The following is a 21,694-nucleotide window of genomic DNA, read 5'->3' on the forward strand; positions in this document are numbered from 1 at the left end:
ATGCTCCCAAAAGGATGTTCCTCGGGCCGCGGTCCTGCCCGAAAGGTGCCTCCAGCTGCCAGGGACAAGGGAGGAGGGGGAAAGACGGGTGTTCAAGGAAATAAAACAACTCTCTGGTTTTTAGAAGACGTCTGAAGGCAGCCCTGGATGGGGAAGTTTTAAATGTTGGGTGCCCTATTGTGTTTTCATGGGTTGGGAGCCGACCGAAGTGCCTGGGGCAACCCAGCCAACCCAATAATAAAGTCGTCTTCTTCAGTAGTCAACCCAATAATAAAGTCTTCTTCTTCTTCTTCTTCTTCTTCTTCTTCTTCTTCTTCTTCTTCTTCTTCTTCTTCAGTCAACCCATAAGTCTTCTTCTTCAGTAGTCAACCCAATAACAAAGTCTTCTTCCTCCTCCTCCTCTTCTCCTTCTGTCAACCCAATAATAAAGTCTTCCTCTTATTCAGTCAACCCAGAAGTCTTCTTCTTCAGTAGTCAACCCAATAATAAAGTCTCCTTCCTCCTCCTCCTCTTCTCCTTCTGTCAACCCAATAATAAAGTCGGCTGCTTCTTCTTCACCAGGAAGAACTTTCTGGAGGTAACAGCTGCTTGACGGTGGGACAGGTGCCCTTGGAAGGTGGTAGATTGCACTTTTCCTTGGGAGGTTTTTAAAGCAAAGGCCACCTGTGCTTGGTACTTCAGTTGAGATTCCTCCATTCTTGTTTATTTACTCTTATTATTTAAATTTGTATACCTCCCTATACCTGCAGCTCTCAGGTATGTCTCAACATAAAAACACGAAATACGTATAATAGAAATAAAAACAAGAGCAACCCAATAATGCCCCCCAACACATTTTAAAAGGGCATTGGGTGCATGGCTAGGGGGTTGGGCTAGAGGACCTTCTAACTCTACGATTCTGCAATCTACGTTGGGATCTGCTGCCCCTGTGGCAATCGCCTTACCTGGCCCTGGTTGCAGTCCTAAGGTGGGGATGGAGCCCGATGCCCAGGCATGTTGGCGGCAAAGTGATTTTTGAGGGTGTGGTCAATGGGGCTTGCTCTCTGGTGTGTCCTGAGATGTCGGTCAGACTAGGAAGTGATTTTAGTATCCGTAGCACCTTAGAGAAGTTGAGCTTTTTCACCAGGTGTAATGGTGGCGAGTGCACTTCAGTGGTGTCATAGCCCAAAGTGGGTGGGACACCCTTTCCAGTCTTTTGGTGCCACCATTCCCCTGTTGCTTGCCCACTATATGAAATTTGGCTGGGGACTAGTTCCCCACCCCTCTCTTAAAGTTTTATTATGGTATCTATTAACACATGACATGTGTGGTGTTAACAGATTTATTATGGTATAAGCTTTTCCGCACTACAGATGCATGACGTCTTACGCGATGTTGGCAGATTTTATATATATTTATGGATATTTGAATTGTAAAGCAATGAGTCCAGTCCAGAATTATGTTGAAACTTAAATAGCAGTAGTTACAAACAAAGGTCAAGGAGCATTTCCATTATGTTGAAACAGATTTAAACTTACAAAGGAGTATGTCAAAAAACACTAAAAACTGTACAATAGATTTTCAGTTGTAATATTTTTTTTCCTGGTCTTAATTATGTATTTTCTTATAATTTCATAAAATAAAAAAATACATTTATGAAGACAAGGACCCAAAAGCTACAAGGAAGTAGGGAAACCCCAAGAAAACAATGTGGACTTAAAACTGTCTGGCCACACAGCAATCACTGAGATTCGGTAGCAACTGCAATACCAAATGTGTTATGATGATTCCCCTTCAGCTTACTCCATCTACTCCCATTTAACTGGGCTAGGCAGGATCAGAAAGCAGAGTCAAACATTAACAACCAGTACAGCAAGTTTCTACGTTAATTATTTTCTTTGTGGTGATGCATCAGGTAGTTGTATGAAGTCTCCCATGTCCTCTGAAGGATAGAGTGAAGCAGACCATGTCTTAGATGTAACTGTCCCAAAATTCTCATACACAGCATAAGCTCTTTATGCAAATGGTATATTAGAATGGCACCGTCTAATACCTTAAAGCAGGGGTGTCAAACTCAAATTCATCGGGGGCCGCATCAGCAGTTTGGTCACCCTCAAAGGGCCGGTTGTATCTATAGGACTCAATATGCGCTCAATATAAAAACAAGTGGAGGTTTCCTGAATGCATGTAAAGTGGAGGTTTCCTGTGTAGAACGGCCGGCGCCGCTAGAGGGCAGACGTTCTCTGGCTTGTAGGCTGCCGCGCATGCGCTGAAGAGGCGGCTTTCTTGTGTAAAAAAAAAAAGCGCGAGAATAAAAGGTGAAGGCTGGCGGCCGGCGGCGGCTACACGGGCCACATGACAAGGTCTGGCGGGCCGGATTCGGCCCGCGGACCTTGTGTTTGACACCCATGCCTTAAAGGCTGCAATTCTAGACCCATTTACAGTATCTGGAAATAAGCTCCATTGAAAGAACTGGAATCCATGTGTTTTTAACAGCAGAACTAAGATACGTGCAAGTCTTTCGATACTGAGGTGATTTAAAAACTACTTGCAATAAGCAGAAATATAGAGCCAGTCCACACTTTTGAAAGCTGCCTATTTTCCTTCTGATGCAGATTGTGCCCAGAAGGTCAGAGCAAGCATATGGGAAGCAGTAAAGTGGAAAGGTGGGACTACTCAGAGACAGGACTTCTTGAAAACATTGTTGCCCAAGGGCTGAGCAAAACCACCTGAGTTGACACTGCTTTTTTATTTCTTAATACACAAATTTGTTGATAAGCTGTCCAGTTACGCCACTCCCATGCAGTTGCACATAGACACAACATGTGTTGTTTAAGCACAATTATCTGTGTACACATTCTTTTTTCCTTTTAATCGCCCAAAGACCAGTTGGGAGTTTGTAGCAAAACCCAGGAATGAAGAGGAAACCTGCAAGCAGCATGAGCTAATCAAATAAAAATAGTGATTATTGCAAGGGCAGAATCTGTGCAATCAACCACTCCTACAGACTTGACCTTCTAACAATTTAAATATTAACAGTGCAATCTTATACATATATACATACTCAGAAATAAACCCCATTGCATTCAATGGAACAACTCCCAGATAATGCTGCATAGAACTACAGCCTAGCAGTGCACTATATATATATATATATATATATATATATATATATATATATATATATATTCATTTAAGTACCAAGGTGCTTACTTGCAGGTGAAACATACTTCTGAGCAGATACACTTTGATTACAATGTTATATATATTTGTTAGGAAAATAAGGATAATGAAATGTGAATTGGTTATTTCACAAAGCCAGCCTTGAAGTGGTTTTCAAATTGCTGTACTAACATGCATATACAAACTAGTCAAAAATATTAAAATCGTAGCCATTTCTATCATTATCTAGCCCAAGAAGTCCTTCATGATGGTGTGTGTTCATAGTTCCATCCATTGCTTTTTTTCTAAAAAAAAAATATGTTTAGGGGTACTCTCATTTTGACTCAAGAAAACAACCGTTTTATACTTCAAATCAGGAAAAATAAATACAATGTACAAAAGTACAAATATTCACAAAATGTTTAGGAGTATGCGTACCCCCAGAAAAAAGCACTGGTTCGATCCTTCACACATCAATGACAAAGTAATAAGCTTCATCATATTCAGTCAAAAATCTAATCCATTTTATCCACAATATATTATTTTTGATGGCAACATCTTCAGGTAGTGTTTCTATGGCTTCAACAGGCGGAGGTAACTAACAAGAAAATTCAAACTCCAGCCAGGCAGCAGTGGTGCGACAAAGCGGCAGTCAATGCCACACCCACAGCTCAGTTGCTCCCACTGGAGCAGAAGGTGGGAAGGCAATTCACTGCACCAGCCTGGCACTGGCACAGAAATCAAACCCAAACTCTATTCTATTCACCGACAGCAGGGGGATCCCCTCAGGATCCAGTGCATCCCAGGCTGGCCAAACCCTTCCACAACAGCCTGTTCGAGGGCTGAGGGCTGCTGGCAGCACTTCTACCCACACATTTGGTAGGTGGAAAACACACCTCTCTCTATGCCAGCAGGGTTGGGTAGAGGGACACCTCCACCCACCTTCCTGGCACAAAGGGGTGTGTAGATTTCCAGCCCAATTCTGCAATCTGGTGCAGACTTACCTGGAAAGAAGGTCCACACAGTAGGCCTTACATTTTAAGTACGTATATACAGTACAGTGGTACCTCGGGTTAGGAACTTAATTTGTTCTGGAGGTCCGTTCTTAACCTGAAACTGTTCTTAACCTGAGGTACCACTTTAGCTAATGGGGCCTGCTGCTGCCGCTGTGCTGCCACCACACGATTTCTGTTCTCATCCTGAAGCAAAGGGTTGTTTTTTTTGTTAAATTGTTTTAATTAATTTTCCAATAAAAAACATCCAATTAACATATCAAATCATAATCCAAAAAAAAAGTTCTTAACCCAAGGTACTATTTCTGGGTTAGCAGAGTCTGTAACCTGAAGCGTCTGTAACCCGAGGTACCACTGTATGCACAAGTTTGCATGATAAAAGAAATATGTGGAGTTTTCCCCCGCTGTGAGAAGCAAGTTAATAATAAAGGCACAAGATTTTTCTAGCTAATTTCTGCCAGCCACGCAGCAGAACTGCAGACAGGACGTTTACAAAATCAAACAGTTTAAAAAAAAAAAACATTCTGATTTGCATCAAGATTAGGAGTGTGAATTAGCCACCCTTTAGCACATCCCAACAGTAGCCACGAAATTAAAAGACGCCTGCTTCTTGGGAGAAGGGCAATGACAGGCCTAGACACCATCTTGAGAAGTAGAGACGTCACCTTGCCAAGAAAGGTCCGTATAGTTAAAGCCATGGTTTTCCCAGTAGTGATGTATGGAAGTGAGAGCTGGACCATAAAGAAGGCTGATCGCCGAAGAATTGATGCTTTTGAATTATGGTGCTGGAGAAGACTCTTGAGAGTCCCATGGACTGCAAGAAGATCAAACGCATCCATTCTGAAGGAAATCAGCCCTGAGTGCTCACTGGAAGGACAGATCGTGAAGCTGAGGCTCCAGTACTTTGGCCACCTCATGAGAAGAGAAGACTCCCTGGAAAAGACCCTGGAGGAGAAGGGGACGACAGAGGACGAGATGGTTGGATGGTGTTCTCGAAGCTACAAACATGAGTCTGACCAAACTGTGGGAGGCAGTGGAAGACAGGAGTGCCTGGCGTGCTCTGGTCCATGGGGTCACGAAGAGTCTGTTACGGAAAAAATCTGGGTGCGAGGCTGCTCTGCCACCCAGCTCATCGGACTAAGTCCGTGGGTCCCTGCGGAGGAAAATGAGCTCAGCCGGAGACAGGAGCAAGCAGCAGAAGATCCAAGTTTATTGCGCAACAGGTTCAAGGCGAGATTGAACCCCGAAAATGGGGCGACATAGACTTTTAAAAGTTCCCTCCAAGTCCCAGAATACAGTGCACGAAACGTCATGAATACATTTTGGGAAGGTTGGGTTTCATGGATTGCATCATGAATATTTTACACACGTCATGAATATGTTTACAGAGAGGTGGGGTTACACTGATTAACATTTAAGACAAGGGAGGGGGAATGTGCAGAGTGAGGGATATACATAAATAAACATTTCTTGAGTACCGGTGGTGGCAGGACAATGGGACAGTGATATGCATCGTCTGCCACCTGGTATTGCCCGGAGGAAGGGTTAGGCAGGACGATCTGACAGGATTAAGAAGTTCTTGTGTACGTGCCCTGCCGCTTCAGGGATTATGGAGGTCGGGGTGCCATCATGGAGTCCAAAGGGAGCTGAGTTGAATGACACCAAGAGCTAGGAAATCGGAGTTATGGTTGATTTTATATCAATTTCCAAAGGTTTTCTATGCTTTTTGACCTATTCCGTATTGGTGATCAAAAGCGAAACAAAATGGACACATTGTAGCAAGAATGGATACACTCACGTTAGGAATAGGGTGGGAGAAAGGCATAGGAAAGATGGGGCTTATTCCGTCCGCATGAAGACAGGAAAGAGAGCCCTTTATTTACAAGGCAGGGGTACAGTGTGGTGCCTATGCAATGGTGCGGGGGCCGAGGGTTCGAGGCCGGCTGGGCACTGCAGGGGCCATCGCCTCGGACCCCTTCAGGGAGCGGTGGGGAAGGATGGGTACCCCCCCCCTGTTCCTTCCGTATCAGTCCCCCATTCGGAGATAGATTTGCATTAAAGTTCTGCAAGAACTTGCAAATCTTTTCTCCGCACCCTAAATCTCGGTGAATGTAGGGGTGCCCTGTGAGTGGGAATAGGCTCTAATGGAAAAGGAGGGGTGGGTGGGCAGCAAAAGAGAGAGCAACACGGACGAATAAAATTACTTGTGGCACCCTAGCTCTTTCAAACACTTTCAATAGTGGTGTATGCTTTACATTTAGCAGGAAGGTCCACTACTGACTGAAAAAAAAAAAATGCAGTTTGCTTTTTGTCCTTCGCCATTTTTGTGTGTTTCTCAGGTGTCAAGCTAGCTCTTCTGTGGTCTCACACTGACATAGTGCTACAGCAACACATCCTGTCTGTTGAATCCCCTTGGGGCTTTCAATTAACCATGTCGCCTGGCATTCACCATAGCTGGCACAGGTTTGGGCATCTCGTGAGGGAGATGCCTTTGCCTTTGCCTTTAGCTATCGGATTTTATTATAGGCTGTGGTCTTGCACTCATGGAAGTTGCTCACTTGCACTTAAAGGACCAAAAAGCTAATTGCAGCCTGGATACACTTGCCCAATTCAAACTGAGTCCAATTTGAATTTATCTTGCCTCATGGTTCTCAACTCTTCAAACCAATCTGTTAAAAGAAAACCATTCTTAAAAGGGCACTTTGTCCAAATAAGTCAATTTAACTCTATAAGGGATCATTCCTGCTAAACCAAAGCATTTGCACCTTCATGTACCTGGTGTTTTATGGATCCAGGAGCTTGTCCTTGGCAAAACGAGGTTTAACACATTTTAAAATGGATAGGGAAAGTTGGCAGAGTGCCAGGTGGAACAATGAAATGTGGTTATAAATTGAGCTAAACATTGGACTACACAATAGTGTGAGCTATTAGCAAGTATAAAATGCATGAGAATTCTCCATTGGTGTGTAAGCAATAAGACATTAAACATAAAAACAATTACACACAAAAATTGCCCCCCTTTGTGGAAATCACACTGTCAGACACATTTCAACATTCTTACATAATAACACATAATACAAAACAAACTAATTAAATATCAGTTGCATATCTTGAGATAATTGTGATCTTCTCAATCCTGGAGCACAGTCTTTAAGGTTCAAAAATGAGAAAATGTCCTTGCAATTCAAGTCCTCCCCCCTTTGTCAGCCCCACTCCCCATCAGTCTATATCATTTTAAAGAGATAGCTGTGGCCACTTTGAAAACTCTGGTGTTGCAGGTCTTGTGATGGTGAAGAACTCTGAGTTGAGGGGTTGTTGCTGCTTTTTCATCATCGCACATCTGTAGAAGTGATATCCTGTAAGGGGGCAGGGTTTGGGGGGGACTTAAAAGACAGAGTTAGGAAAAGGAAGGAGCAAAAGCCCCCTCCCCAAGAAAATCTCCTTGAGTTATTAGCTGCAAATAATAAAATCTTAGCATGTTAAGCATTTTACTCATTTTAATATTATTATCACATTTCCATATAATTACTGTTATTATCTGCTAAGTTTGTTTGCTTTCCTTCATTTAGTTTTTTTCTCTCCATATTATTAAATAAAAAATTACTCCACGTGTAGAGAAAGAGAACTGTAAAAAAAATACAAGAAAGTTTAAAAAATAAAAAGAAAGGAAAAAATTAGATTACCATTCAGATGAAAACGAACTTGACACAAAGACATCAGATTCAGAAAAGAATTATTATTAAATAATACAAAGATTTTATCAAAACCACAGATTTCTACTGGACTAAAAAATGGGAAAACAATGGAAAAAGGCTTCAAATTCAGCATGTGCTATCTGATAAGTAGAACTTGATGAAAATGACTTTCAACATGTGATGGACATGTCCCCAAAGTAAAACACACACACACACACCCACACACCCACACACCCACACACACACACACACACACAATGACCTATGAGGAACCAAAAATAATTAAATGCTAAGACACACAATTTTTTTTTTTAAAAAAACAAAAACAACCTGAAGTAACCTGAAGTAATCTGTTTTGGCATTCTAACAACCCAATGAAAAACTGATTAATAAATGAAAAACAGATTATTTGTAACCTAAAAAAGTGTCAGAGATAGAGGAAAATCAACTAATATAGCAGGGATTCAGACTTGTTTTGCTGAACAGAAAGAAAGTGACTGTTTGGCTTTAAGGGAAGAAAGACAAGAAATACAAATGCAAATACTTTTTATAGAGTATTTAAATCACTGTTTGCATCCCCTCATTATCATTTGTGCTGTGGGAGAAAAGAAGGGACAAATACTTTGTTAATGGGGTTCACATATCCTGTTAAAAGAGAAAATTATTTCATGTGAGAAGTCTGCCAGGAAATGCTGTTCCTAAAATGCATAGGCATATACACACACACAAACTTATAAAATTTAAATCCCATGGGGGGGGGGAGAAACTACTCAAGAGAGGAACTCACAGTGGGAGTGCTTTGATATTTACCTGTGAAAAGAATTTGGCATGTCCAGTACTTAACTCTTTTGTCTTAAGTAGCCCCTGGAGCAAAAGACATTAGGGGTGATTTACCTCAATGGTTCAAAGTTTTACATAAGGAAATTTGGATAGGTTTCACATTCTCCAAACCTTCCCTCTCCCCCCTCCTTTCTCTCACTCTCTCTTTTTGTAAGCTGATCTAGCCTCTGTGCATGTGCAGAGTTCATGTCTCAGCAAACCTTTTATACCATTGAAAAATGTTGCATCTTTTGGCTAAATTAGAATAAGGAAGGGAAAGGTAAGGAGTAGATTTTAAAAATAGGGTTAGATTTTAAAACAAAAAAGAGAAACTCAGCAATTTAAGTATTCACCAAAGCTAGCAATTTCAGCCCAAGCAAAGGAGTGCTTCCTTTATGTACAGGAAAGGGCTATCATTATTGGTCATTTTATCTGGTCATTCGCGGAACAATCAACCGCTCTCTTATTTATGAGTAAAAATGGCCAGAGAGTTAGAATTCATAGGATTTTTATTTTTTTTTTAAACATTCTCAGTCATTTCAGCCTTACCATTTGCAGACAAATTTTACTGCCCTTTATTTACAGGATTGGTCAAGGCTAATTCTACTTGATTATTCATTTGTATGTGCTTAAACTTTGAGTAGACTTTTAAGTCTGATTTTTGTAAATAATAGACAAAACGATAAACACTGTAATCACTTAAATGCCTGATATCACCAGTTCTGCTTCAAACATCATGGCTTCACCTCACACCTTTTAAAAAAAAACAAAGAGCAAATCTGGGCTGAATTTCAACTCATCAGCCACAAATTGGGAAAGTTGAAAGGGACCTGGGGTCATCTAGTCCAACCCTAAAATACAGGGTTCATAGCAAGATTTGTACTACCAGAAACACACACATACTTATGTACACAGACACAACTGGGGAAGAGATCACAAGCCATGCGCCTATCACAAACCATGCGCCTATCATGTACTAAGGAAGAGGAAAATAAAAGTACCCAACTAGTTTGAGTGAGAGTTTACTTCCTTAGACTAAAGAGTGAAAGTTCCTAGATAAATTATCTTAAAAGACTGAAGTGAACATTTTTCCTAGGATAGGGAGAGGATCTCTTATAAAGCATAGTTTAAACAGCCATAGATTTGATTTAAAGGAATACAAGAGTGAACAATTTTTCCTGACCTTGCAGAGGAATAGTAAGCCTAATCTATGCCCCCCCACCTTTGCAGTTTCCTTTAAAGGAAGCTTACTCGGGAGTAAATTTACCTGGCACAGAATAAGAAGGAGAAGGGAAAAAACCTGAAAGAGACAGAATGAAACAAGGGGGGCATTTTCTAAGAAAAGAGGCCAGGACGTCTTATAGAGACTGATATCAGGAGCCTTACAATAACTCTTCTGTCCAACCAAATCAAAGTTAAAACTGGACTCACATAATTTTCTTAGAAGGAACTCCATACTTTCATAGGCATATGCTTAATGAAGTACATACACTGCATTTTAGCTTGAGAGAGCAGTTGGCTCAACTAGGCTTTTGCAGCAGAAACATTTGGTTATCAGCACCTTCCAAAATAAGACTGTAGACTCACAATCTCAAAAGTTGGGGCAAAGCAAGAGGTGGGGTAAACATTTGCACACTTCATTCTCATCTTGTCTTATTTAGGACTGCTAAGATCCAGCATGGCTTCCTTAGATTTAACTTTTGAAGCAAGCTTGCAGTTTAAACTATGCACACTTAAGAAAGGCAGTCTGCCAGAGACAGAAGGAACAGACAACACACATAACAGACAACATGTAGACATACATATTCTCATATATGTATTAACAGACAGCACACATAACAGACAACATGTAAACATATATATTCTCATCCTTTAGTTGGTTATTGCAAGGAGTTGGGCCACTACCTTTGGCTTCATTAAGTGAAATTAGTAGGAAGGTCCCACATGGTTTTATGAGCCTCCTTGCCTCTTCAAACACACCACCAGTTAATCAAACTGGTAGGGCTCACAACGCTTGGTTGACGGGGTACCCCTTTATGTTTCACGCGTGTCTAGACAGAAAGAGGGAAAGAGAAGGGGTCGGTGAGGATTGGTAGGTCTAGGAGATTGGTATACTTAACATGAGGATTTATAGCAAAAGAGGGGTCATCAGTCGCTTGGCAACTTTCTGAGAGAGTTTTTAAAGAGCTCTAGCTATCCGGTATCTCATATTTTCCTTTCTATTTCCTTAATCAATAACCTGGGGTCCCTTTTCCACTCTGCCGATCCTACCCAATCTCTCCTGGGCTATCCCTCCTGGCAACCTCCTTATCTATCGTCACAATCTCAGGAAAAGGGGCCCTACTGGACGCCCGCGCCGTGCGGTGCCAGATCGGGTGATCCCTGGATAGAACTTCGAACTGAAAATCCCCCTTGCTTTTGGAAGCGGGCTCACGCACGATACACGTGTTACGTGGCTCCGACCAGTGCGGCTGGGATTGGGATAGAAAGCAAGACCACTTCCTGCCCCCTAGGAAGGACGCTCGGGAAGATCGGAAAAAGAGCTCCAACCCCTTGCTTTCAACTGGGATGCCCGTTGCGGAGAGTCGGCTATCTTTCAAGTCGGGTCTCTCCGTCTTACTTTCGGGCTCCCAATTGGTGCGGCTGGCTGGAGAGTTTAGAGAAAGGGATAGAGCTCAGAACCCCCCTTTCGGGTTGAGCAGCGGTCCACGGTCTCTCTCACCACTTGGACCAAGAGACAGGCGAGAAGGAGCGATAGAGAGGAGGGCAGAGAATTCAGTTGCCAGGAGACTTCCACCCCCTTCCCACCAGTGCACTGGATTTTTCCTTTTCCTTATACTCACGCATCTTCTATGATGATCCCGGGATCGATGAATAAGCCGGCTGGATCCCTCTTTTGCTCCCCGGCTGAACTCCTAGGGCTTTCGATTACCGCCCGGAAGATGGCTGGGGGTCCAAAAGGATCTTCCCAGGCAAAATGGCCCAGAGCCGGCTGAAGATTTCGGGGCCCCCAGTCAGCAGCTCGGGAGAACCGCAAGCCCCACGTTGCGGCGCCAACTGTTACGGAAAAAATCTGGGTGCGAGGCTGCTCTGCCACCCAGCTCATCGGACTAAGTCCGTGGGTCCCTGCGGAGGAAAATGAGCTCAGCCGGAGACAGGAGCAAGCAGCAGAAGATCCAAGTTTATTGCGCAACAGGTTCAAGGCGAGATTGAACCCCGAAAATGGGGCGACATAGACTTTTAAAAGTTCCCTCCAAGTCCCAGAATACAGTGCACGAAACGTCATGAATACATTTTGGGAAGGTTGGGTTTCATGGATTGCATCATGAATATTTTACACACGTCATGAATATGTTTACAGAGAGGTGGGGTTACACTGATTAACATTTAAGACAAGGGAGGGGGAATGTGCAGAGTGAGGGATATACATAAATAAACATTTCTTGAGTACCGGTGGTGGCAGGACAATGGGACAGTGATATGCATCGTCTGCCACCTGGTATTGCCCGGAGGAAGGGTTAGGCAGGACGATCTGACAGGATTAAGAAGTTCTTGTGTACGTGCCCTGCCGCTTCAGGGATTATGGAGGTCGGGGTGCCATCATGGAGTCCAAAGGGAGCTGAGTTGAATGACACCAAGAGCTAGGAAATCGGAGTTATGGTTGATTTTATATCAATTTCCAAAGGTTTTCTATGCTTTTTGACCTATTCCGTATTGGTGATCAAAAGCGAAACAAAATGGACACATTGTAGCAAGAATGGATACACTCACGTTAGGAATAGGGTGGGAGAAAGGCATAGGAAAGATGGGGCTTATTCCGCCCGCATGAAGACAGGAAAGAGAGCCCTTTATTTACAAGGCAGGGGTACAGTGTGGTGCCTATGCAATGGTGCGGGGGCCGAGGGTTCGAGGCCGGCTGGGCACTGCAGGGGCCATCGCCTCGGACCCCTTCAGGGAGCGGTGGGGAAGGATGGGTACCCCCCCCCTGTTCCTTCCGTATCAAGTCGGACACAACTAAACGTCTAAACAACAACAAAGCACATCCCAATTGCCATAAAACAAAAACACGCACAGAAACCAATCCTTCTAAAAGATGCAAGGTGAGCTGCAAGCGAATATTCAACAGGGAAGAAATTTTAATAATTATAATGCAGCATTGTGATCAAGAATACAGAAGCCTTCCCAACTGCACTCTCTCGGCACCCGTAAACACAGCTCTCTAAATACGGATGCTGCCTTCGTGGCCCGGACTCCGCCTCCTTTGCGTTATTTCTATGCGCGCAGCTCCAGGCTGTTACGTCATCTACCCCTGTTCTGCCCCCCTTAAAAAAAAAGATAAAGGAAAAAATGAAGACTGACACACAGCCTCCACTTCCGGTCGCTGCAGCCTTCCCCTCCTGGGTTGGCATCCCTTTATCTCGGGAGACAAGGGAGGACTGGTGGAAAGTTTGCAGCGCTTGCTGTAGCCGTAGTGGGAACAGATATGTTTTGTGGGGTTCGTCTCGCCCTTCTTTTAAACTGCTTTCCCAGGCGGTACTCGGAAACTCAGCGTGGATTGCCCCTCTCTTCACTCCCCCCCCTCTCTTATCTCTGCGGCGTCGTTGCACGCGCAGGAATTGTGGGTAACCGGAAAGGAGCACCTCTGCTGAGCAGGAGGAACGCTCAGGCGGCCAATCAGGTTCGCGTTCGGAAAGATGGCGGCGCTCGGGTCCCGAGAGCGCTCTGCGGGGGAGGGAGGCAGCGGCGCGCGGGCGGACTCGGACCTCTTGCTGCACCCGGAGCTGCTCTCGCAGGAATTCCTCCTGCTGACGCTGGAGCAGGTAAGGGGGACGGGGGCGGGGGGCGCGTCGGTTGAAAGGGGGCGGGGCGAGGGAGGGAACCGTTAAACCGCCTCACCTGAGAGAGGCTGCGGAGCGCCGGGCTCTTAAAGCCGGGCCGGATCTCGGGTTGCCAGTTCATACCCTCCAACCTTTCTCCGATGAAAATAGGGACGTCCTGTTCAATCATAATACTGTAATATTGATGATGATTCAAAAAATAATAATGAAGGTAATTCTAATAATAACATATATAATCATTCAACTAACAACAATAGTAATAATAGCAACAACAACACTGCAAATAATAATGATTCAAATAATAATAATAATAATTTATTCATACTCCATCAGCCTGGGTTGCCCCAGCCATTCTGGGCAGCGTCCAACGTATATAAAAACACAATAAGACATTAAACATTTTTTTAAAAACTTCCCTATACAGGGCTGCCTTCAGATGTCTTCTAAAGGTTGTATAGTTAAGTTACCTCCTTGGCTCAGGGGTCGCATAACTCCATATTCTCCAATGTTTCTCCGATGAAAATAGGGACGTCCTAAGGAAAAGCAGGATGTTCTGGGATCAAATCAGAAACCGGGACGGCCTTTGTAAATCCAGGACTGTCCCTGGAAAATAGGGACATTTTGAGGGTCTGCCAGTTTAACCCAAAGGAAACCCACCTGCCTTTTAGTACCTGCTAGATGTGGAAGAATCTTCTGAGGAAGCTTTATTCCTGACTTGGAGCATAGTCTGTTCACACCTGAAAAATGTCTGCTGATAAAAGCACAAGAGCAGAGCCCAGGGAGGGGAGAGAAAAACCGGCAACGCTAGGTGCCTTGGAAGCCCTTGTAGCAGCTCCTGCCCTGCAATTATTCCTATGCATGTTTCAGACTATACAGAGTCATAGTGTTGGAAGGGACCCCAAGGGTCATCTAGTCCAACCCCCTGCAATGCAGGAATCTCAACAAGATCATACGTGACAGATGGCCATCTAACTGCTGCTTTGAAACCTCCAAGAAAGGAGAGTCCACCACCTCTTGTGAGAGTCCATTCCACTGTCAAGCACTTAACCGTCAGAAAGTTCTTCCTGTCAGAATCTTCTTTCTTGTAAGTCAGAATCTTCTTTCTTGTAAGTTGAAGCCAGCCCTCTGGAGCAGGTGAAAACAGGCTTGCCCCATCCTCCAGATATTTAAAGGGAGCCATCATATCTCCTCTTAGTCTCCTCTTTACAGAAGCTTGTGGATTCATTTTGAAGATTTTTAAACTCACTTTTCAGGGAACAGTGCCATCACAAAGTTTCTCCAAAACATATGAAAATACCACTGCAAAATATGCACACACACAGCCAACCCAGCAACGGCTGAATATTAACCCCCCCTCCAAAAAAGTACTTTGCAATATCTCCCTGACAGATATTCCTGTCTACGACCATTGTTGTACTCACACTTTACACTTGAAGACTGGTGTTGCATGCCCACACAGCGATAGGTCTATTAGGGGTGCTCCCTTTTTATGGCTTTAACAGCAGCATAATATGAGGGCATTAAGCAGGTAAAACTCTTTACGCTATAGTCAGACTGAGAGGGGAAAAGGCCTATCTGCTAAATTTCTGCATGTTGGACTCTCATTAAAAGCACAGAAGCAGGGCCAGTAAAAGAAGGAACAAGCCTACTTCCAGATAAGTAGTTTACGTCAGCAGTCTCAATCTGGCAGCTATAATATTACAAAAGTGTATGGGTGTACTAGGGAAACTGGCCCTTCAGCTATTACTGAACTCCAGCTTGCTTCATCCCTGACCATGCTGGTTGGATTTGATGGAAGCTGGAGTCCAGCAACATCTTGAGGGCCACAGACTCCCCACCTTGAATTTGTGGGGCACTCAGAGTCTTCAGGCTGAGGGAAGCTGTTGTTTCCACCCCCAACTCTATTTTGCTTCCTTAGGTGAGGTGAACTGTGCATCCTTCGCAGGGTACAGCAAATTTCTATGCATTTCTAACTGTTTTAATGAAGATTACCAAGTTTATTGCAAGTGATGTGATTTTTAAGTGTATTATGTACACTTGTTATCCAGAGAACATTTGCAGTCATAATGAATATGTTTTTTTATTACTCCGCAACAGAAGAACATCCCAGTTGAAGATGAAGTGAAGATCAGTAAAGATGGCCTTACTGATCTCTATGTTCAACATGTCATACCATTGCCTCAACGTGAGTTACCAAAAACTAGATGGGGAAAGTTGATGGAAAAGAAAAGAGGTCAGCAGGTGTTCAAGCATGAGGTCAAAAGGTAATTCTGTTTTGCTTAGTTTGTGGATTCAAACGCAAATCCGTCCTTCCTTATACCAAGTAAAACCATTGATCCATCTAGCTCAGTACTGTATTGGCAGTGGCTCTGCTAGATTTCTGGCAATAGCTTTTGCCAGCCCTACCGGGCAAGGGATTTAACCTTTTATCATGCAACGCATGTGCTCTGCCACTGGGTTTTGGCAAATTTTCCATTCAGAAGGGGGTTCCGTGTTTCTTTTGACCTGTTCCTCCTGGCTCAGTAAGTACAACAATGGTTTTTATTATTTTTTATAGGTATTGGGGCTGCCAGTGGGATGTAGAGAATTATTATTGAAAGCAGTAGCGTAGTCAGCAGTCTGATAAATCCAGAGCGAGAGCAAATTAGATTAAGAACTGGAAAGTACTTTCAGTGGAGTTCATGCAGAACAGAGTATCTAGCTATCAAATAAATCTGCGGAATAAATTCGTTAAATGTGTGTGAGATACCACATTTATTTATATTTTGCAAACCTGTCCTATCTCCCCAGCTGTGGCTTCTTGTTTCAGACAGAAGCTGATATGAGTTAACTTTGCCCTGCCTGCCAATCAGAAGATTGGGGAAATGGGTCTGGTCCCATTGAGGATGGGCTTTGATCAGCTGATAGTGGCTCCACTCTGGGGGGAGGAAAAAAAAACTAGCCTTGCACAGTTTTTTTGCAGTAAAGAACATTATCCCAGTACTCAAATGTTGTGAATGATAGCAACACTAGTGCTAAAGCAAGGGATCGATTTCTCTGGATTCTGGGACTTGAGCACAAAATGGTCTGCTGCCCAACTCTGAACCATGACTTGGAGACAAGGTATATCATATCTTAATTGCTCTTCTGGCAGGAAAATAGAACCTGAAGGCTTCCTCTATTGAACTCTAGTTTAAATCAATCGAACTTAATTATGCTTAGCTGTGTGCTGGGGCCTTTTGTTATTTTCACTGGGTTTTTTTTAAAAAAAATCTAATCATCAGTAACCCGTATCTATAAATAACCGCTATTTAAATGTGTCCTGTTTTTGCTTCTAGAAATAGAGTGTTTCTTCCGAAGTGTCTCAACTATTGCTTCTATCACAACTCTTAATCAAAATGGGAAATAATACATCTATAAATTTGGGTTGGTCTATTCATAATACACTGGTTTCTATTAGCAGATTCAGTTTATTTAGGCTGCAATCGCATGCCCACTTAGCTGGCAGTAAAATCCACTGAAATCGGTGGTCTTCTGGGTGGACATACTTGTGATAGGACCATTAAAGAGCATTTATGTAGACCAGGGATGTGAAACCTGTGGCTCTCCTGATGGCGTTGGACTCCCAACTCTCATCACTCCCAGTCAGCATGGTCAATGGCCAGGGATAATGTGAACAGTGGACCAGTCACATCCTGAGGGCCACAGATTCCCCATCCTTATTGAAGACAGTTGTAAAATCCAAAGAAACTTGGGATGAACTGTAAAGTAAAGGACCCCTGACCATTAGGTCCAGTCGTGGCCGACTCTGGGGTTGCAGCGCTCATCTCGCTTTATTGGTCGAGGGAGCCGGCGTACAGCTTTCGGGTCATGTGGCCAGCATGATGAAGCCGCTTCTGGCGAACCAGAGCAGCGCACGGAAACACCATTTACCTTCCCGCCAGAGCGGTACCTGCACTTATCTACTTGCACTTTGACGTGCTTTCAAACTGCTAGGTTGGCAGGAGCAGGGACAGAGCAATGGGAGCTCACCCCATCGCAGGGATTTGAACCGCCGACCTTCTGATTGGCAAGTCCTAGGCTCTGTGGTTTAACCCACAGCGCCATCCGTGTCCTGTACAAGTCCTAAATTGTTTGACGCTAAAGAAGCAGAAATAAAAATGTTTTTTGTTAATTTATATGATTCCCAACATTTAAGTCCACTGATTTAAATAGGTTTACTCTGAGTATGACTTCATTTTTCTGACAGTGTTCATTTTTTTTTTAAGTGTTAATGTTTTCCTGATTGCCCAAATGAATTAAATGCGAAATAAGTGAATATCAGAAAAAAGCAGCAGCAGTGCCATAGCGCACGAGATGAATTCCCAATCTATTTCAGCACCTGACCTGCTGATCTGAACACAAACTCAGATAAAAGTTCCACTGAAGTAAATAGGACCCACTTCCAAGTAGTTGAGTTTGGGACAGTGTAAATCTGTAAAGACTGTGGTTTGATTTACACCTGTGCTGCAGTAATTAATATTGTTTCTATGTTACCATTTCTTTGTTCAGCACTGCTCCAGTGGAAAGTCTACGGAAACGACCACTCATTGTGTTCGATGGTAGCTCAACAAGTACAAGCATAAAAGTGAGGAAGACTGAGAATGGGGCTATTGATAGTCTAAAACTCCTTACAGCTAGAAGCACCAGCACTACTTGTAAGGGACTGACCGTTCCTTCAAATTCTTCAGCTTGTGTGTCTGTCTCCACTTTTTCACCGGACATTAAAGTGGGATCCAGGATTCACGAAGCTAAGCAGAATAATATTATCGTCGATAACAATATGGCACCTGGTGAGAGGTCACCCCCATTGGTGCCTTTAACAGGAACTACTGTTGTGAAATTAAAGAGAGCTGCTCCGAAAGAAGAATCTGATGCATCCGTAAGTCTTTCCACATCTGTTTCCTTTAACCAGATGTAGTTGTTGCCATGTCTCATAGCATAAATGTGAAAGCTGTAGCAGTATTTTGTTATCTCTGAGTTTCTGCAGGTCACTAAGATGCTGTGCACTAATTATTTGAATATTGCCATATATTATACCTTAACACAACTTTACTATTGTTAAAGAACTGTAAGATGGGCATAAAAGAGTTCCTTTCTAAATTACTTCATCATTATTCCTATGTATATTATGGCCAACCAGTAACATAATTCTCTGACTCAATCTGAAATGTGAGGGTCATTGTTTCGGAATGTGGCAAGCTTCATTTGGCTTTGGCTTTCAACGATGCCTATTTTTCAAGAATATGAGTTCTGTTAGGAATAGATTTTGAAATTAAGATCCTGCTTGATTTCTATGCTAGGTGAAACCCAGATCCTGCTGGGGTTCTATGCTCTGCCAACTCACTCACTTGTCTGCATGCCATTTCTTGTTCCCAAAGGTCATTGGGCGAGTGCTTAAACACAAGACTGATCTAAACATTTTCATGCTCATTTTAGAAATGGAATTGGGTTGTCTTTTGGTTCTTGCTTTTCTGTGTTTAATTACGACCATATTTTTATTTTAGCCACAAGATGGCATCAGAAGCCAAACTCTATAGTATAATATACAAGGTTTGTTTAAATGATTTAGAACAGGCAATTTTAACATCGTTTAAATCTTTCTCCCTCAGAACGGTCTAAAGTCTCCAGAATCGAAAAAGAAGATCCAGCATGTGAAATGGCCATGAACCAATGAGGCGCTGGAAATGTAAATAACATTTAGCCTCCATTTCAGAAGAGATGAGTCATATTGAACAGGGTTGCAGATTGCGGTGGATTTTTCATAACGTTAACAATTCTACAGTACAAAGCAGGCACCATATTCTCACCCATCACCTTAAGGATATTTTCTGTATTGCACTTTGAGTCATTTACTTCCCATTTTAATGGCTGGTTTTGGTGGAACAAAATTATTCTACCAGCCCTCCTTTGGAATTCTCACATGTACTGCAGTTCAGCCTTTGCATGACCTGGTAAGAGAAAAGCAGTGTGCATTTATAACTATTCATGTTCAACTGTACAGCAGTATTGCTTTTCTTTTCTTTTTCGCAAATACAGTTCTCTACACAAGTGTATTTAGACAGTGTGGAAGACTATGTTTCCCCGTTCAACTGGACTTCCCATGGTAATAGTGGCTTTTGCACAAAGTTCTGTTGGCAGGGCAAGGAAAATATTTTGAATTCTTAGGTGCTGATACCAAGTGTCTAGATGTCTTTTCCAGCCTTGTTATGAGATGGTTACCTCTTACAGACATAGGAAAAATACTGAACTGTGTAATTTCTTTGCTTCAAATTGAAGTTCTTGTTACAATTGAAGATGAATTTCTGTTGTCTTTTGAGCAGATGGAAGCACATGATAGACTGTATACGGAGAGTATTTGAGAGAAAAGTAGTGCATGCACTAGTGCCATGCTTTTGTACAGTACATGCATAAGTATTTTTGCATAAAATACATGAACCTTTGTGGTCGATTTAACTTGCCTGCCTACAAAATGCCTGCTAAAATTCTGGAGAAAAGCTAACACTCCACTCATTGGGGCAGTTTGAATAGAGGGATAAATTATACGGAGAGTAAGCAATTGTGGTTTGCGAAGGAAGAAGTCTTGCCTATTTCCTATCTGTGAATAAATGTGGATTTCTTTGAAACCACATGGATCCTCTTTCATATGATGTAAAACTCAACCTAGCTGGGTATAATAGTTAGAATTGCGTACCATACACAAAGTAGTGTCCAGTCAAATCCAGGCTGCCATCCTGTACATGCCTACCACAGAATATGGACTTAGTGGTATTTACTTCTGAGTAGACATGGTTATAACTGCATTGTTGGTGCACGACTTCCACTAGATCATGATCAAAGATTTGGAAAGAATGGTGTGTTTGAGGTGTATTTTGAGTTTCCCTCTTCCTGAACACGTGTGCAAGTTTTGTACTTTAGTACAGCACAGTTTAATTTTGTGTGTTTTGTATCTGAGCTGTCTTTTTAGTAGCCTCACCTGATTTAAATAAATTGATTTAAACTGACGATGTATTAAATTGTGTGGACCATCTCTGGAGACAAACACCTGTTATCCCAGTCTTCAAAAGGGTTTGAGGAAACTGTACACTGGTCCAGGGGTCACCAGCCCAGCACCCATCGGTGCCGTGGTGTGTGCAGAGGCCTTCATTGGCACCCTCAGGCAGGGGTCCCAGATTCTGACCTTTCATTAAAAAAACCCACTAGCACTTTAAAAAAGAAATGTGTAGAAGAAACCATTCTAAGCAATTTCTGCGAAATGAGCCAGCCTATCCCGCCTATCAGTGTTTCATCCAGCGAGTGACAGAGCTGCGATAAGTCACTTGTTTGGACATCAGGCAATTAACAGTCTGGGGTCCTAAAGATATAACCCAATTTTGTTGTTGGAAAGAAATCTAAAAACTTTGAATTCTCCATTTGTTTTATATGCAAGCATCCCCTCACTTATGCGGTTCTGGGCCCTCATGTGTGTTGTGTGTTAATGAAATCATGTAAAGTGGGGAGGCCTCTCTAAACACTCTTTAAGTGCAGTCTTTGCTGTGCTCTCTTCAATTCATACTAAAAATACTGGATCCCAAAATAAACCACAACTAGAATCAAAGCTCTGGGCCGCCTGGAGGATACACAGGTAAATGGCTTCTGTCTCTGCCCTACCCTGCACATGATGTGTTAGGCAGGGAGGCTGAGCAGCCTAAACAAAGCCCCACTGTGCCTCAGGTCCCTTTGGGGCTTCCTCTGCCCTCACCAACATCCTCTTCAGGCTCCGGGGAGGGTCTCCTCATGAGCCACGAGGACTCCAGCATTTTCCTGCCATGTCCGGGTTTGATTGAATTATTAAATTATGTCTCAGTGCCTTGCATATATGTGGTCACAGGTGAGTCGATCAGGGGTGTGGGTGCGTGCCCGTACTTGATTATTGGCTTGGCTACATTATTCTTTAACAGCATATTTGATCTGCAGAGCCGCACATTCTCAGTACTGCAAAACTGGTTTTGGTGTGGCGCATTGTCCTCTATCCTTGCAGGATGCGTTCAAAATAAGCAGGTCCTCTCTGTCTTCCCCATGCTCCAACACCCTGTTTGAAGAGATATTTTTCAAAAGTCGGCTGCACCAAAGACGAAATGGGTAGTGAACATGGAAGTACAGTGGTACCTCGGGTTACATACGCTTCAGG

General features: G+C 43.0%; 1 protein-coding gene and 1 long non-coding RNA gene across 3 annotated transcripts in view; one reads left to right on the plus strand and one right to left on the minus strand.

Annotated features, from left to right (window-relative positions):
- Positions 1-1,378: 1,378 nt before the first annotated feature.
- Positions 1,379-21,694, minus strand: part of LOC144327542 (uncharacterized) — a 42,707-nt gene continuing 22,391 nt past the window's right edge. Inside the window, exon 2 of the long non-coding RNA XR_013392662.1 lies at positions 1,379-4,481. This is a non-coding gene — a long non-coding RNA (uncharacterized LOC144327542). The remainder of the gene's footprint in view (positions 4,482-21,694) is intronic.
- C4H2orf49 (chromosome 4 C2orf49 homolog) lies at positions 13,308-20,528 on the plus strand. Of its 2 annotated transcripts, none has more exons than XM_028727962.2 (4): positions 13,308-13,488; positions 15,604-15,770; positions 18,037-18,406; positions 19,137-20,528. In XM_028727962.2, exons 1-4 carry the CDS (start codon positions 13,363-13,365, stop codon positions 19,191-19,193), a joined length of 720 nt encoding a protein of 239 aa, XP_028583795.2. In that variant the 5' UTR covers positions 13,308-13,362; the 3' UTR covers positions 19,194-20,528. The 2 variants fall into 2 exon arrangements, with proteins under 2 accessions (XP_028583795.2, XP_028583796.2); XM_028727963.2 differs by lacking the exon at positions 13,308-13,488 and adding an exon at positions 13,584-13,717.

This window comes from Podarcis muralis, chromosome 4 (assembly GCF_964188315.1).
Source record: "Podarcis muralis chromosome 4, rPodMur119.hap1.1, whole genome shotgun sequence".
Classification (NCBI taxonomy): domain Eukaryota; kingdom Metazoa; phylum Chordata; class Lepidosauria; order Squamata; family Lacertidae; genus Podarcis; species Podarcis muralis.